The sequence below is a fragment of the Lynx canadensis genome, chromosome D2, assembly GCF_007474595.2.
Source record: "Lynx canadensis isolate LIC74 chromosome D2, mLynCan4.pri.v2, whole genome shotgun sequence".
Classification (NCBI taxonomy): Eukaryota; Metazoa; Chordata; class Mammalia; order Carnivora; family Felidae; genus Lynx; species Lynx canadensis.
This window is the reverse complement of record NC_044313.2, coordinates 69,542,568-69,560,863: the sequence shown is the minus strand read 5'-3', so window position 1 is coordinate 69,560,863 and position 18,296 is coordinate 69,542,568. Positions and strand designations below refer to the sequence as shown.

Here is an 18,296-nt window from a genome sequence, read left to right as displayed (position 1 = left end):
GATCGCCAATGACATCACATTTTACGTATAAAAATCAAATCAGAGACAGAGAGAGAAACGCCATTCTACTCATTTAGAAGGGGCTCTGCGGCTGCGCGGGGCGGGCGGGGGGGGGGAGTGTCTAGGGACACACAGTGACACCAGGGCGCCTGCTCACGTCACAGAGGTGCGGGAAAGGGGGCCTCACCAAGACCATTCTCTCCTGCTGCCTAAGTTCCACAAGGGATTTTTTTTTTTTATTATACATTTCAGAGGCTTGTCTCAAAACAGAAACAGCCTTTGCTTCTTTATTTTAAATGTAACAAATGCTCAATGGCAAACTTTCAACCAATAAGGAAATAATTATATTAAAGAGTGTAAAAAATCATCTGCTCTCTGAAGCTCTACGGATAAACACTGTTCACGTCGCCCCCCCGCCCACCTACTATTTAACATTGTGATTCACATCCTCCCAGACTTGTTGTATTTTGGTCTTTTCTCTTTAAAATGTTAAGTTACTTTTTCAAAAGTTGAGATACAACGGACACATAATCTTTCAGGTGTACAAGATAATGATTTCATGGTTTCATCTATTGTGAAATGATCACCCCAAGACTAGTTAACATCCATCACCACACACACATTTTTTCTTGTGATAAGAACATTTCGGAGTTACTCTTAGCAATCTTCAAATGTACCATATGGTATTTCCTAGAAGTACATGCTGTATATCACATCCCCAAAACTTATCTTACTAACTGGAAGTTTGTACCATTTGACCCCTTCATCCATTCCCTCCCCACACCCCTCCCCACCACCTCTGGCAACCACCAATCTGTTCTCTATGACTTCATTTTTTGTTTTTGTTTACAGATTCCACATATAAGGGAGATGACACGACATGTGTCTTTCTCTGACTTATTTCACTTAGCATAATATCCTCAAGGTCCATCCATGTTGTTGCAAATGGCAAGACTTCCTTCTTTTTATGGCTGAATACTATTCCACTGTATATACACACATTTTCTTTTTCCATTCACTCGCTGATGGACACTTAAGTTGTTCCCAAGTCTTGGCTGTTGTAAATACTGTAATAAACATGAGGGGCCTGTGAGCGTAAGCCTTGCTGGTCACTGGAGCCACATGACCTAGAGGAATCCCTTAGGTGGCGACTGCAAAACATGGACACCAGATGAGCATTCAAGCTTCTTTTCCGGAGATACCAGTGAGCAGGGGGAGGCAGAGAGACGGCACAAAGGTAACACCTGCCAGTTCCGTCTTTGCAGACTACAGAGTGGGCCCCAGATGAGTGTTAAATTAGATGCCAGCCCGTCAGTGCTCTATGATAAGCAAATGGGCCTCTTTTACAGAAAATCTGAACCTTTTCCAATCGGCTACTTCTGTGCTGAGTCCTGGAGTTGGGGGACTCCACTCACGTGACTGCTTTAAGAACTGTTTCTCTGTTCCCCACAGCCTTGTGGGTCTCACGGATGCAAGCCTTGTTGGCTTTCAAAGCTAGATGTTCTGGGGGCTTGTGTCTGAAGTGCAGGTCTTAAAAGTTGGGGTGCTGGATGTGGGGTTCAAACCATTGCTCCTAGGGGCAAAGTCTGGATTGTGAGCTCCCTCCCAATTGTGGGTCACTGTGCCAGGGGTGGGATTTATGGCAAGACTGCATCTCACTTCAGCGTAGGTTGTTTCTTTATTCACCTAATGTGTAGGAGTCACTCAGCTAGTTTTGGGTACTTTTCAGAGGAAACTGTTCCATATGTAGCTGTAGGTTCAGGGTATCCGTGGGAGGAGAGGAGTTCAAGATCCTCCTACACCGCCATCTTGAACTGAAACCCAGACCTTCTTTATGTGTCTACACACACACACACACACACACACACACGGCAGCTTAATATTCATGTTCTTCTCAACTGTTATTTCCCATTTAAAAATGTAACTTCAATGTCTTTTCATAAAATGTATACATTTGTATTAATATTTTACATGGATGTTAAGTGTTCCATTGAACAGATGTTCAGAACCTTTCATAATCAATTTCCAAGTACCGGTCTCACAGATTAGTTACACTCTTGTTTCCCCTTTATTACATTTTGGCATAAATGTTAACGTAAATGCTAAGAACCATATGCACCATTCCTTAAGAGTTACTTGTTTCGGGGCGCCTGGGTGGCGCAGTCGGTTAAGCGTCCGACTTCGGCTCAGGTCACGATCTCACGGTCCGGGAGTTCGAGCCCCGCGTCGGGCTCTGTGCTCACAGCTCAGAGCCTGGAGCCTGTTTCCGATTCTGTGTCTCCCTCTCTCTCTGCCCCCCCCCCGTTCATGCTCTGTCTCTCTCTGTCCCAAAAATAAAATAAAAACGTTGAAAAGAAAAAAAAAAATTAAAAAAAAAAAAAAAAAAAAAGAGTTACTTGTTTCAACTGACTTTCTTAATCAGCCAAACACCTACCCTGATAGTGTCAGAGAAGAGCAATTCATACCAAACCATAATTTCACAGCCATCTACTGAAAAACCACCTGCTTCTTAAACTGGGGCCAGAATTAGCCTGGACTTTTGCCTCTTGAGACCACCTCAGACAACACCTTACATTCATGGCTATGAAGTACATCAGAGAAGGAATGCAGAGGCAGGACTCAGCTCAGAATCCTGGCCGTGCTACTAACCAGCTGTATGCCTTTAGGTAGATCATTTTTCCTGCCTCATTACGTATTCTCTGAAGTTCTGAACTTGACGATGGCATTCTAAATCATGTAACTCAGACCCTTGAACAAATGCTACTAGGTAGCATCAGTTCTCAACCTGCCATTTATGTATTTGTTCTCAGATAAACAAATGTTGCTCAACACAAGACTAAATCACTTCCCAGTAATCTGTGAATACTGAATTAGGCAGCTTTTGCTGTGACAACAAGCCCAAACTCACAGCGGCATCGAGCAACAGACACACTTCACTTACCAGGAATGGTTTTACTCTATAGTGTAAATCTGCTAAACATTTAAAAGGAAGACTTTGCAACCCATAGACTTATGGTCAATTGATTTTTCAAAAGATGCCAAGACCAATGGCTGGGGGAAGAAACAGTCTTTTCAAGTGCCCACTGCAGGGACAATATCTACACACAAAAGAATGAATTTGGAACACCAACCTCACACATGCACAAAAAAGTAACTCAAAGTGGATCAAAAGCTTAAATAAAAGAGCAAAGACTATAACACTCTTAGAGAAAACAGAGGTGAAAACCTGTGTGACTCTGAATTACATAATGCTTTCTTAGACATGACACAAAAAGCATAAAAAATAATTGGTAAACTGAACTTGATCAAAATAAAAACTTTTGTGTGTCAAAGGATACTACTGAGAGAGTAAAAAAGACGACCCACAGAATGGGAGAAAATATCTGCAAATCGTATATCTGACAAGGATCTAATGACCTGAATATGCAAAAGCCCTTATAGCTCAACAATAAAAAGAGAAATAATCTAATTTAAAAACAAGCAACAGACTTCAAACTGATATTTTCCCAAAGAAGACGCACAGATGGCCAATAGCACATGTAAAGATGTTCAACATCATTAGTCTTTAGGGAAAATGCAAATCAAAACCACACTGACCTACCACTTCCCACCCACCAGGATCCAATAAAATAAGAAAAAAAAAAAAAAAAAACAACAAAAAAACCCCGAAGACAAGTGTTGGCAAGAAGGCAAAGGAACTGGAACCTCCTGTATTGCTGGCGAGAATGGAAAATGGTGCAGTTAACGTGGAAAACAGCTCAGCAATTCCTCAAAAAGTGAAACATACAACTACCCGGTGATTCTACATCTAGGCATATACCTGATAGAACTGACGACAGATGCTCACACACAAAAAACACTCACAGCATCATTCATAACAGCCAAAAAGTATCAACAACCCAATGTCCGTCCATTGATGAGGATACTTTAAAGGTGGTGAAGCCTATCACGCAGCCAAAAAAAAAAAGGGGGGGAATAAAGTACTGTTACGTGCTGCAACATCGATGAACCCTGAAAACATTCTACTCTAAGGTTAAAGGAAGCCAGATACAAAAGGTTGCATATCATATGATTCCATTTATAGGAGATGTTCTAGGACAGGCAAATCCATAAAAACAGAAAGTAGATTAGTGGTTGCCAAGGAACGGGGGGAGGGGAGAATCAGAGCTGATAGGTTTCTTTTTTGGGGGAAGGACATGTTTTAGAATTAGACAGTGGTGACGGATGCACAGTGGAGTAATGTACTAAAAACCAGTGAAGAATACAGTTTAAAACGGTAAATTTTGTATCACGTGAATTACAGCTCAAGGAAAAATGAAACAACTTAAGCATCAACAAGTCAAATGTGCAGATACTTTAAAAAATCTAAAGTAAAACACTAATTTAGGGGCGCCTGGGTGGCTCAGTCGGTTGAGCATCTGACTTTGACTCAGGTCATGATCTCATAATTCATGAGTTCAAGCCCCACATCAGGCACTGTGCCAACAGCTCAGAGCCTGGAGCCTGCTTCAGATTCTGGGTCTCCCTCTCTCTTTGTGCCTCCCCAGCTTATGCTCTCGCTCGCACTCTCTCTCTTTCTCTCAAAAGTAAATAAACATTAAAACCTCCCATGTCCGAAAAGCTGGAAGGAGTTAAGACTAGAGGTCTGTAAGCCCTGAAATAAGAAGAAAAATAGTTTCTCTTTATCCTCAGCGGTATTTCCTGCTTGAACCCAGGTAAAGTACAAATGCCCCAAAAGGCCAGAAGTTGTGAAATCACAAGAGGCGCTAGAACACAGGATATTAAATCAGCAAAACAGACCAGTTGCAGACAATTAAGAACCATTAACCACTAGAGTAGCGGTGACATCACTCAAATTTAAAACCAAACAGAGTTTAAAAGTTGAGCTACTTTAATGCCTTTGCATTCCGGGACGGCAAACAAAGACGAATACAAAATAACCAGGGAATTAAGCATTTAAAACTTACCAAAGACCCAAATATCAGTATCCTTAACACGGTGATAACTGTGCAAGACTGTGGAAAGATCAAAATGCTCTAAGCTGCCAAGCAGAACATTCCCCCAAATACATGGAAATGTAAAGTCACTACCTACCACATCCACAACAGAACCCCCCGCCCCCCCCCCTCGCCCCAGGCACTACCATTCTGCACCTACAAATTATGGGAGGTACGAAGAAGGCACACAAAATTTATGATCTCTGCCCTGAAACAGATTCCATTTCATCGAAACACAAATACAAAATAAATGCTAACCCACACATTACATAAAATACAGCTCAAAAGACCTAAGAAATTAGTGTGAGCCCATGTGTGTTTCCAACCTTCTTGAAGACCAGAGGACAACAGAGACGAATAAAAGTCCTTGTATATCCCCAAAATATTACTTAAATATTGACCACGCAACTCGAGCTCTGCTCTAAAACCTGGGGACACAGCCATGAGAAGGTCTCCGCTCTTAAGGAACATATATTCTAATGCAGAAATGAGAAAACAAACATGTAAACAAATAAATGTGATACTAATGAATAGTGATCAAAGTTACAAAGAAAATGGGACACTGTGAAGGTGAGTGATGAGACAGGGAGGTACCTGAACTTGCATGACCAGGAAAGACACAGAACAAAGACATCTGAGTTGAGATCCAAATGACACGTCGGAGCTGGCCTGGGGAAAGTGTGGGAACAGTGTTCCTGCCCGAGGGAACAGCATGTATGCAAGAAGGTCCCTGGAGCTCTTCCCTCGCATCCCTGTCCTCTAATCTCTCACTGTGGCAGGGTGACGGACACATGACATAGCCTAGGACTTGTGCCTCCCAAAGACAACTTTATTTGGTTACTAAGCTATTCAAGCTTGAGAAGTTTAAAAACATACGCTAATGAGTTCTTTCCACCATCTATAGACAGATCATCTTAAAAGTATCATGAAATAGTAACACTTAAATTCTAAGCAACATCTGTTCTAACATTTTGTTGCTGTTGTTCCAACATTATTTTAATCAATTTTATATCGAACTCCTTCGTTCCATATATATATATGTATATACCCGTTTGACATACTTATGAGAAGGCAAAGGAAACCTATATTCTGTAAATTTATTCACCCATCTAACAAGTATTTGAGCACCTAATTATGCTCTGTTCCAGCTGATTTCCTCTCTTTCTCTCTCCTTTTCCCCTCAATTTAACACTAATCATAATCTATGTTGGGTTTTAGTTTACTTTTTCATCTTAATTTCTTGAGCTACTTAGTGGAACTATCTAGTTCCAACGTTCTCAACATCGGTCGTACGTTAGAATTGCTTGAGGAACTTTAAAAAAAAAAAAAAAAAAAAAAGCCCAAGCCCAAGGAGCACCTGGCTGGCTCAGTCGGTGCAGCGTATGACTCTTGGTCTCAGGGGCGTGGTTCGAGTCCCATGTTGGGTGTAGAGACTACTTAAAAACAAAATCTTAAAAAAAAAAGAAAAAAAAGAGCCCATGTCCCAGTTTGTGATTAATCTGTTTAAATGTTTTAAGAAATTCGATGCTAAATGCTATCAAACTAGTTAAATAACAAAAAGATCTTCTTGCTCTCAAATTTTGAATATTACTAATAATCAATAACTCGGTAGGCTAGAAGTGCAACATTTTATTCAAATGAGAAATTTTATAACAGGATTACAAAGAGTGGATTCGAAAATCAAAAGCAAGGGGGGCGCCTGGGTGGCACAGTCGGTTAAGCGTCCGACTTCAGCCAGGTCACGATCTCGCGGTCCGTGAGTTCGAGCCCCGCGTCAGGCTCTGGGCTGATGGCTCAGAGCCTGGAGCCTGTTTCCGATTCTGTGTCTCCCTCTCTCTCTGCCCCTCCCCCGTTCATGCTCTGTCTCTCTCTGTCCCAAAAATAAATAAACGTTGAAAAAAAAAAATTAAAAAAAAAAAAAAAGCAAGGAAAACAAGACTGCAGCGTGAACACGGGGAAGCAAAAGCAAGAAAGTACGTGACCATGAAGCGAATGCTCAGTCTCTGAGATCAGAGGCTTGAAGAGTAGGATTAAAACCTAAAAGGAAAGAAAAGAAAGATCTCAGTGCACTCAAGGAGAAGTCCCCCAACACCCTTCCTGCTTATTCTTGTGATGCAACCACATCCTGGCTGATGCCAACTTTACCAACTCTTCCACGAAAGCCAAACTTGGCTTAGTACAATCAGTGATGGACTGTGTGTATGCCAAGTGTATCCCCTGTAGAACGGACTGTGTAATGGCTGAAACTGAGGAATTCGGGCAGAACGAGTGGCTCTAAGGACTGCCAAGGATCCAAGATGTGAACGACGACCACGCACACACAAAGGGACCCATGCAGAGGACTGCTTCGTCCAGGGAGTAATTCAGAACAAGTTTGACACTGTGGCCTCAGTGAACCCAGACCTTAAAGGAAGGATCTGGAAGATCCCTGGAGTTCCCATCACGTACATTTCTAACCACAGGTACAGTGTTGAGCGGATGCCCGATGATTATGGAGCCCCTCAGTTCTATTTCTTAAAAGAGAGGGTTCTTGAGCCTTCCTTTACCAACTTTTTGCTTCCATTTTGTACAGCAATATGCCACAGCATGAATTATCCTACTTACCCATTTGCTCTGTTACGAGCGGAGTACGGTTAAATACTCACTTTCTGATGTTGTTTTGAAACTGACGTTTTGTATCATTTTAAATTTTGTTGGATCTTTTTATAAATCAGAGGACTGCTCACATAAAAAAAAAAAAGATGAAAATCAAAAGCAAGGACAACCAAAAAACCACTTCTTTTTGCAAGAACCTCGTCTTGCAAAAGTGCCAATCAAATAAACTTTGTCCAACGTCACTTACCTATCGTCCAAAGTAGTTCACATCAGTAAACTTTTCTATGAAAATGAAATGTAACCTAAGTTCTAGATGTGGCTAATCCCAATTTTTTTGTGGCAGTCAGTCTCAAAAATATTATGATGTCTCAAACTGATGCGGAAGAGAAAGGAATCTTTTCATCGAGACGTGGCATCAAACTAAGAACCTACAAGGTAGAGCTCTCAGCTCCTGTGAGATGAAGGCACTCCCCGGGGTGGAGGTCACTGGGCATCGGCTGCGGACCTGCTTTCAGACTGTCTGCGTTTCACCACTTTCCTCTTTTCCTTCTCCGTCAGTCGCTCTGTCAGTTTCTAGGTGCCGTCAACGAAGTCCACCTCGAACAGGCCACCTTTTCCCTCTCGTCTCATCTACTGTACCTAAGCTATAGGCCAAGAGTCCAGATCACCAGCCTTGTCAGAATTTCTTCTAAAATAGGAGGCAGCCCTCGATCTCTTCCGTACTGGTGGAATGCAGGCATTCAGACTCTGTGCCATCTTCTGGGCTGTTCTCAATATTCCGGTTATCCCACTTCCCAAAGTTCCCACCTGTGGCCTCTGGAAAGGAACACGTTATACAGTATTATTTCCCAAGACTGAAGCATGGGGGTCAGGAGATAAGGCCCGTGATGTGCCCCCAAATAACTGTGTGACTTTAGGGGAAGTCATGACACCCCAGGCCTCAGTTTCCTTGTCTTCGAACTGGAAAAAGTGACTACCGTCCTTCTTTCACAGAAGCATGAAATGTCAAGGGCCGGAAGAGGCCGCAGAGATTATGCAGATACTGGGGAAACCGAAGCCCAGAGGCAAGTGATCGGTCCCAAGTCACAGGCCAATGGACAGCAGGGCTGAAAGTGGGACCCACTGTCTCCAGGTCACAGCCACTCAACCAGCAAAATACAAGATCTGAGCAGCTGGTCATTTTTCCCTTTTCTATTTCCCCATTAGAATACACGCTCCTTGAGAACAGGAACGCCCTTGACACACTTCCTGCTTCAATATCCCCAATTCACCCAATTACAATAAGGGAGGAGCCTCAGTGACTCACCCCCTAGATCTGTATTCTCTCGTGGATGCTTACAGTCACCATAAAGAGGGTTCCTGATGGCGCTTCTCATTAAAAAGGTATTGTGTGCCTACCCAGGGTGCCAACAAAGCCACCATGCGCTGGGGGTGCAGGAAAGGAACTGATACAGTTCAGAAGAAGCAGACTGGCTCAGCATAGAAACGCACTACACTGCCTGCCAATCAAAACTATCCCGCAGGGGAATGAGCCTCTTTGAAATAGGTTCAAATGTTTCGGAAATGTTTCCTCATGAGCCTGTGGACTAACCAGCCACCTGTTACACGAGACCAGATACGTGTTTCGAAAAGAGCGCTCTGCCTGTAGTGTAGACGAGGGACTAGAAACAGGCGAGGACGGGTGCAAGGAGACCGGGTAAGAGGCCTTGATGGTGTGATGGCCAGACAGCACCGTGAAGGTACGCGAAAAGATGGAGAGTAGATGGATTCAAGAGGTATTCAGGAAGCGAAATCCACGGGACTTGGTAACAGACTGGATTTTGGAAAGGCGACAGAGGGAGCAGGGGACTTCCGGTTTGCTGACTTACAACTCGATGCATGGTGGAGCATGTTCTGAGACGGGCAATAGGACAAGAAAGCTGGCTTTCAGGGGAGGAGGTGCTCACCAATTCAGTTTCGAACATGGTAAGTTTGAGGGACCACAGAGACATCCAAGAAGAGACAACAAATGCAGTACATAGGTTTGGAGCTCAGGGGACATCTGGGCCAGAAAGAGGCATCTGCCTCCCCTGCCTACAGCTGGTCACTAAAGCTGCATGAAGGGCCACCTGGGGCAAAGAGAGGACACGTGACTGAGCCCATAACCAGCCATTCATCAGCTACAGGAGACAGGAGACGGACCAGAGAGAGAGGAAGAAAGCCAGAAAGCAATGCAGAGCATTTGGTCTGCCGGGAGGGCAAGTAAGGAGACAGAAAAAAGGCCAGCGGGATTGACTTACATCCGGTTAACTTCGTTAAGAACTCTTTAATGGGATGAGGGTGCCTTAAGAGCGACAAGTGAGAAAGTAAAGATGACCCCTGAGCACGGGCTGTGATGTGCTCCAGTGTCAGGGCGACCCCTCGAGGCGGGAGGGCCAAGTGGAAGAGGCTAAAAGAGGAGCAGGGGTGCAAACCAACAGGAAGGAGTGCAGGAGAGGATGCGAACAGGGTGCTGAGGAAGCAAGAGGGCACGGGCTCCAGGCGTGGGTGAAAAGCTACCTGGAGGAGGGAGGAGAGCCCCTCCACAGACCAGGGAAGGAGGGGAAGGGAACAAACACAAGGATGGGCTTGTTATCAGCAAGACGGAGGAGTTCCCATTTGATGGCCGCTATTTTTTCTGTCAAACTGGAGATGAAGTCATACATCGGGATGGAAGGGGAGGGCCATGACGTCAACAGCACACCCACGCAAACGGGTCTAACTTACCTTGGTCAGCATTGCCACTTTCTCTCCCTACTGCCAACACCTTACGTCCTATTCGTCTATGAGTTGGCTGTCAGGCCTAAGGATCTTGGTATTTTTAAGGTCACAAAGAATGATGTTGCCACCCCCTCGGCCCCAAGTGGCCCTTCCGGATCTGCCGCTCCTGTGTGTTGATCACCTACGTCTTTCACAAACCTTTCCCCTCCTCTGTGTTTCTCGTTAGGTCTCATAAAAACCACTGAAATAACTTTGTAAGCAGTCTCCTGCCGCCACTCAGCTCCAATGCAACAGACGGGACCACGTAACTTCCTGCTTTAAACCTGACTGTAACTCCACGATGAGTACTGTCTCCACTTAGACCCCTGGCTGCAGCCTTCAAGGTACAACTTGCAAGCCCACCCCATGCACCTGGCCTCCTTGCTGGTCTCATTCCTGGCCACTCTTCCAGGCCCCGGCCTCTCTGGACTAAGGGTGGATTCTGGGCACACACGTTCGTCCTACCACCATGCTCAACAGCCAATGCCAATGTGTGTACCACCACGTCCAAATTGCTGGCTGGCACCCAGCAGGTGATCAGTGAGTGTCTGCTGACCGATGAGCAACTGCTACCACTGCCCAAGGAGGTCCACCTCGCGTGTGACCGACTGAGGGCCCATTTCTAGTCAACTGACCGGATTGCAAGTTACCTCCGCTCTCCCAGTGAAAATACGATTTTCTCTCCCTCTCCCTCGGGCACAAAACCTCTCCAGTTACAAAACGTGTAGAAACAGAACGCCGACGGGAAGCTCTCCACCCATCCTTTCTGCCACGGAACTGTAACTTCTAAAACGTCCCTCTGAAGGAAACCCACGCTGCAGGTAACCTTTATCTCCAGGTCCCACCCAGAAAATCAATAGCAAAATACACAGAACAGCTGTTCCGTGTATTTTCCTTCTACCAACGAAGTGGTCACGTTAATTAGCCCTACAGATTGTGTGGCATGTTCGGAAGTTTTAGAGCCGTGAGAGAACACGGAGCCGCTGGGATTCCAGCCACTTGGCCAGTGTGCTCTCTCCCTACCTCGAAGCGCTACTTTAGGACTTCTATTCTGAGAGTTCTATTTTCTGAACCTGCTTTGACCAAAAGCATTTTGTCAGCTCACAGTGAGAAACATGGCGGGGCTAGGGAAGTCTGAGAAAATGCTCCTGTGATGTCTCGTCATCATGTATCCTTAGTTAGCAAAGGGCTTCCGGATCAGTGAATTCACTTTGTACTCTCTTTTAGACGTTCCATTCGAGGGGCACCTGGCTGGCTCAGTCAGTTAAGCGTCTGACTTTGGCTCAGGTCATGATCTCACGGTTCGTGGGTTCAAGCCCCGCATCAGACTCTGTGCTGACAGTTCAGGGTCTGGAGCCTGCTTCAGATTCTGTGTCTCCCTCGCTCTCTGTCCCTCCTCTGTTCATGCTCTATCTCCTTCTCTCTCTCTTAAAAATAAATAAACATTAAAGTTTAGACATTCCATTCGAGTTACACCTTTTATTACAGTGGTTTAGAAACACCACTGTACAAGAACAAGAGTACCTTCTTCCTCAGTCTAGACAGCCCTACATATTAAAAACAACAATGGCCACAATACAGAGGATCCAGATAGAAATGCTTTTTAAGGCCAGAGTTTGAGAGATATGATCTGAATGCAAATATCAAAAGCTGGTTAGCCTTGAAAAGGAAAGAAAAAAAAAAATATTGGGACTTGAAGCCACCAAAAAATAAGACACTTAAACTCACTCTTTCAAAATTTTAGGTGCCTACAGAACCGAAACTTTTAACTTTTTAACACCGAAGCCAGCTACTAAGTGGTGTCAAAAATCCCAATCCTTAAAAAGTACACATATTTTTTTTTGATAGTTTAAGTACAGACCCAGAGGGATACACAAACTGGGTATGCAAAGTTCCTCCTGGCTCTGATTCAAATCTTGGACATTTTCAAGGCTGTGCTTTGATGAACCTTTATCGTCAGTAAAACGTTCTCAGTTTAGATCTCTAATCAGTACGTTTATGTCCTACAATTATCCGCAGACAAGTTTCAAGTTCACCTTAGGAAGAGAAATGGGGCAATTTTAGAAAAGGACAATGGTCCGCTCTGTAGCCCTGAAACAGAAGTAAGGACAGTACAGTCTTTATATCTCTCATTCCAGGAGCTGTAGACGAATGTCAGGCAAAAACTTTGGATTAAGGGCCTTTTTTACCCGACCCGATCCCTGGGTGAGCACGTACGTTTAGAGACGTTTTCAAGACACGCTCACCGAGCTTCTAGGGGCAAGGCACTGGCAACAAGCTGCTGTCAGACAAGGGGGCCGGCAATCTGACCGCACCCCGCGCGGTAACAGAGTCGGGTCCTAACAGGGGCGTTTACGCTTAGCTCAAAACTTTCAGGCCTTTTCACTCCATACGCGCGATTTCACAGAAGTGCTGTCTCCAGGCTACACCTACCAAACCCGAGGCCAAGAGACTCACTGCGAAGCGCAGCGAGGTCCCCGCCGAGGGCCCGTCCGCGGCGGGCGCGGCCTGGGAAGCGCGCAGGAGAGGCCCGAGGAGAGGCCCCGGAGGGCAAAGGAGGGCAGACCACCCACGGCCCGGCTCCAGGGAGCGGAGCCCCCGGCGCGCACCTTCATAAACTCGTCCTTGTCGAAGCAGAGCGTGTCCGGCCCCTTGGGCAGGTTCATCCTACTTTTCTCCATCCCGCCGGCCGCCGCCTCTCGGCGCCGAGACTCGAGCGAGGAGAAGCAGGAGGCTGCGCGCTCGGACGCTGCGGCCGCAGCCACGACCAGTTTCCACGGCACAGAGGCACCGCTTCCGCCAACATGGCAGCGCCCGCGCCGTGGCCAATGAGCGAGGACGCCGCGGGTCCGCCTCCGCCTGCGGCCGCCAAGAGCGGCGCGCGGACCGCCGCCGCTGCTTCGGCGGGTGGTGCTGCCCCCTTGCGTCGGAGGGCGGCACTGCGGCCCCGCGCACGCTTCCTCCGGGTAGCCCAGCTCCGGGCCAGGCGGGGTGAGCCCGGGAGGGGACCGGCGGGAAGGGTCAGGGGCGCTCCCTCCCCACCCCACCCTTTTCACTGGAAAATCGGCTCGCAGCCCGTGTCTTCTCCCTGAGATTGTTCCGCGGAGAGCATAGCCGTGGGCGGATGCTGGCCCCTTGGTTCTGAGGCCGGTCTCCCAGAGTTGGGCACATCGCCATGTCACTCCTCCGGTCCCCGTGCGCCGCCGCCGCTGCCGCCTGGGCGCTGAGGCCTCGGTGGGAGACTGGGCCACCGCCCTTAGCCCCGGCACCCGCAGGCGAGCGTAGCTTCTCCTCCCGTGGGCTCCGATCCTGGGAACTGCCGGGAGGAAGGTGGGCAGCTGGGCACACAGCCTTAGGTCCTCTGGGCAGAAACCTGCTCCACTTCGGGCTCAGGTCCAGGGTGGGCAGCTTCGGAGAACAACTTTGGGTCCTCAGGGTTCTTAAAACCTCGAGATTTTGTCGCTACCTGCTGACAAAACACAGCCGACAAGTAGTGCATGCGTATTTTTTTCTAATCTAAGCCAGGAATTGGCAAATGTGTGTGTTTGTGGCCAGTATTGGTGCAATCGCCGCACCTCCCCGCAGTTTCTGAGACTTTCTCTCTCCTCCTCGCCGCCACCCATCCCCAACATTTATTTGAGGTTTTCTTTCTTCTTCCTTTGTTCTTTCTCCCACTGCTGCCCCCCCCGCCCTTTCGTGTGAATGCCATGGTCAAATGACGATTCATTTTTCTTTTTTTTTCCTCCTCGAATCTGTGACAACTCAAACCACAAATCAGGCTTCACACTCTTCGCCCTGCAAGTCTTTGTTTGCTTCCTGCAGCCTTGCTTTAAGAAACCAGGCCTCGGCTGCTGTTGGAGATGCCATTAACCCTTAATAGTCCTAAAAAGGGGGTGGACCAGTGGAAGACAATGCCTTACAAAGACAGTCTTGTGTTCAAGTCACTCCAGACAGGAAACCGGCCACGGTTTAAACATGTGGGTATAGAATCTGCAACAACCTATTCCCTACCATCGGGCCTGGCAAGGCTTCGCGAAGGAAATATTTCCAGCCAATACTCAGAGAATGTGACAGAGCGTGAGAGCTGGAGTCAGTCCAGAAAATCAGAATAAAGTGCCAGAGGAGCAATTATGAGGAGCGCACTCTGTGGCCCTATTATGTTTCTGCAGCTATAGGGAATGGAAACCTCAGCATTTGGTTTTCGTTCGTTGACTCTTATTATGAAATTTTGCAAACGTGCAAAAAAAAAAAAGGGTGGAGAGCACAAGCCTTCCCGAGCCTGTCCACGAACAAGGGGAGGGGGGGAGTGTCTAAAATACATATTTTAAGTTTATTTACTTATTTTGAGAGAGAGAGCAAGCAGGGGAGGGGCAGAGAGAGAGGGAGACAGAATCTCAAGTAGATTCGGCACGGTCAGTGCAGAGCCCCATGTGGGGCTTGAACTCACGAACCGCGAGATCGTGAGGTGAGCTGAGATCAGGAGTCAGACACTTAACCGACTGAGCCACCCAGGCGTTCCTGGAATATATTTTAAAGCAAATCCCAGGCACCGCATCATTCCTGGCTCCCAAATACCTTGGTTTATAGTTCAAAGAAAGCTGAGGAACTCTAGCTGAGCCAGGAGTTGAACTGCTCCTTACCTCCATTATAATTCCCTTCCGCAAGTATTGCCAGGCCTTTGGTAAAGAAATGAACCTGAACGTGTGCCGCCTGGGGTGCTAATGTCGGGGAGGCTGAAGGGGTTAGGTGGCAAAGAAGGATAAAGACCCCGCTACCTGCTCTCCTCCCAAGAGTCAATAGGGAACAGCCAAGACCCCACAGAGTGGGCTTGGAATCGTAGGCTGTGGTAATGATGCATCCTATCAAAGCCAGGAGCTGCAGGAAAGACCCCAGATGCTGATGGAGAGCATCTCACTTCGGCTCAGGTCATGATCTCACAGCTCGTGAGTTCGAGCCCTGTATTGGGCTCTGTGCTGACAGCTCAGAGCCTGGGGCCTGCTTCCGATTCTGTGTCTCCCTCTCTCTCTGCCCCTTCCCCCACTTACAGTCTGTCTCTCTCTCTCAAAAATAAATAAACATTAAAAAAAAAAGTAGGTACGTAGCCTAATCAGTAAAGACATGATCGGCAGTCAGTCTATCCTAGTTTCTCCTCTCTTCTCCGATCTGTACTTTCCTCACGAGAGAGGCTTGAAATTGACATTTTTTTTTTTTTATCTATTCCCTAATTTGTCTTTCTTGCCTTAATCTCATTCTAAAGCTTGTGCCTGCGAGTTCATTTCTAAGTAACTGTTAACCCCCTGTGACTTTGCATCTCTGGAAAATTCTCAGTTCCCTATTTTCTCTGCCAATGTGACAGGTCCCCATTTCTCCTTCCCACTCTTCTCTATTTATACTTTTCATATTTTTGGCAGCTTTGCTGCGGAACACTCAAAAATCGCAAAGAGAAATATTGTGCTCCGGGAACTCACACGAGCGTTTTCTCCAATACCATCCATCTGCCCCTTCTGATCCTTTCCTGAACTGTTGGACTGAAGCAGCCAAATCCTCCAACGGCAACCAGAGTTGTCTTTGTTCACTACTGCAGGAGAGGAGGGTTTCCATTTTTTTTTTAAAAAAATGTTAATTTTTTTTTTTTATTTTTGACAGAGAGAGAGAGACAGAGAGAGAGAGAGAGAGAGAGAGAGAATGGGTTGGAGCAGAGAGAGGGAGACACAGAATCTGAAGCAGGCTCCAGGCTCCGAGCCGTCAGCCTAGAGCCCGACGCCGGACTCGAACTCACCAACCGTGAGATTGTGACCTGAGCTGAAGTCGGATGCTTAACCGACTGAGCCACCCAGGCGCCCGGAGGAGAGTTTCCATTTTGAACTGGAACTGAATGTATAGTCGGCCAGCCCCAAATTCCCAGGAAAGCAAGCGTGAGGCGGGGTGTGGAGGACAGACATCGTGGCAGAGGGCTCCATTCAACTTGAAAATCTCACAATAAGCCAAGAAGACCATTTCAACATCTTCTGTAATTGAATTATACCCTCTTTCGTTCCAGAGTGGATTTGGGGTCATTTGGTTTGATTCTTAAATATTTCCCATTCCAACTAGAAAACAGATTAATCCTAAGGGATCCCAAATTCTGCCTCTTCCCCCCAATCAGTGAGTACCCAAATGGGGTATGACAGTACCGGAATATTCTCCCATGTGTATTTTATAACAGACTAACATTTTATCGGTCTTCTTCAAAGAAGAGAAATGATGGGGATAACTTTTTAAAAGCATTATGGGGAAAATCATGAAAGACTATGAAATGAACCTGAAAGATTGTAGTGTTTTCAGAGGGACGTTAGGTGTTGTCTCACGTACCCTTCTGGGCTATCTGATTCTGTGGGATATTCTGTGCCTTTCTTGTGTTTGAGCTATTTTGCAACTCTGTAAATCGTACGTAATTGTGGTGGTAACATCTTAGTGGTTCCCTTGTTAATTAACGAATTAAGTAAAATCCTTACAAGGGTTCATCTTATGTTTGCATAAAGGTCATTATTTTATCTTTTTGAGAAAATTATTGGGGCGTCTGGGTGGCTCAGTCGGCTAAGTGTCTGACTTCGGCTCAGGTCATGATCTCACGGTTCATGGGTTCAAGCCCTACGTCGGGCTCTTTGTTGACAGCTGGAGCGTGGAGCCTGCTTCGGATTCTGTGTCTCCCTCTCTCTCTGCCCCTCCCCTGCTTGTGTTCTGTCTCTCTGTCTCTCAAAAATAAGTAAACATTAAAAAAATTAAAAAAAAGAAATATGTATTAAAAAAAGGAAATTATATACAAGCAGCATTTCAATTAATAAACTATGGTAGGATTCTAGTAAATGAAAGTGCAGAGAAATCAAATCAGAGTGAATTTTAGAATCACCTTCTGTGCCCCAGTCCTATGCCCGAGGGAAAGAATGGATGAAGTTCAAGACCGGGCAGTGGCCCTGAGGCGTTCGAAGAATCTGTGTAGACACTGGCATGCTTGACAAATGTATAGGACTCTTTCCCATCAGTGTTCCTCAGGGTTCGGTTAACCTTTCTCTTCCCAGCTCCCCTTTCCTGTCGTGAGATCAACCGTGCCCTTGGTTTCAGCTCCCGTTCACGAGCTAATACCTCTCTAATTGCTTAACCACCAACCATCGGCTTCTCTCCTCCCCACCAGACCCATGTAACTGACCACCTCCTTATACTGTTTCACTTTCATATCCCACCGGTGCCTCAAAACTCGGCATGTTGCAAAGATCATCCAAACGATGATACATCATCTTTTCGGAAAGGCTTGCTTCTCCTTCATTTTGTTTCTTTACAAATGGCCTCCGCCAATGCCAACTGCATGTACCAGAAAGCCGGGAATCAATCATACAACCGAGCCAACCTGTTGTACTTTGAAACACTTGACCACAAACCTGCGATGGGTATTCAACACTGACTACAAACTCCCTTGTCTCTCCAGGGGGTTTGCTACCCCTCTAATGGATGACCATCTTCAAGACTTGCCTCAACAACCCCCCCCACCTCTTCTGAACAATGTCTCCTCCCTCTAAGCTCATGCCTACTGTCACACTTCAAGGAAATAAAAACGAATTATGGAGGAATTCCTCTTGTCACCATCAAATCAAACCTATACCTGCATTTGTATCCATTTTTGTTCATTTCTAAGCATTTATTCCACAAATATTTAGTAAGTACCTGCTATGCGCTCCACACTGCCCTGAGTGTTTGCAAATCTGTGGGGAACACTACAGAAAAGTCCCCGTCACTATGGAATTTACATTGCAATTGGAGAAATGTACAAGAAACAAAGACAATGTTAGCTGAAGATAGCTCGGGGTTATTGAGAAGAGCAGTGAGAGACTATTAAAGGGGAGGACGTGCCCCAGCTCTAACCTACCCAGCTGGGTGCCCTTTCTTCTGCTT

The 18,296-nt window shown here is 46.2% G+C and overlaps 1 protein-coding gene and 1 pseudogene across 3 annotated transcripts in view; one reads left to right on the top strand and one right to left on the bottom strand.

Moving 5' to 3' along the window:
- Positions 1 to 13,162, bottom strand: part of COG2 (component of oligomeric golgi complex 2) — a 46,893-nt gene extending 33,731 nt beyond the window's left edge. For all 3 annotated transcript variants that reach the window (XM_030334312.2, XM_030334313.2, XM_030334314.2), the window contains exon 1: positions 12,980 to 13,162. In XM_030334312.2, the coding sequence (XP_030190172.1) occupies positions 12,980 to 13,051 (72 nt within the window). In that variant the 5' untranslated portion in view covers positions 13,052 to 13,162. The remainder of the gene's footprint in view (positions 1 to 12,979) is intronic.
- Positions 6,966 to 7,707, top strand: LOC115527000 (annotated as a pseudogene).
- Positions 13,163 to 18,296: the final 5,134 nt, after the last annotated feature.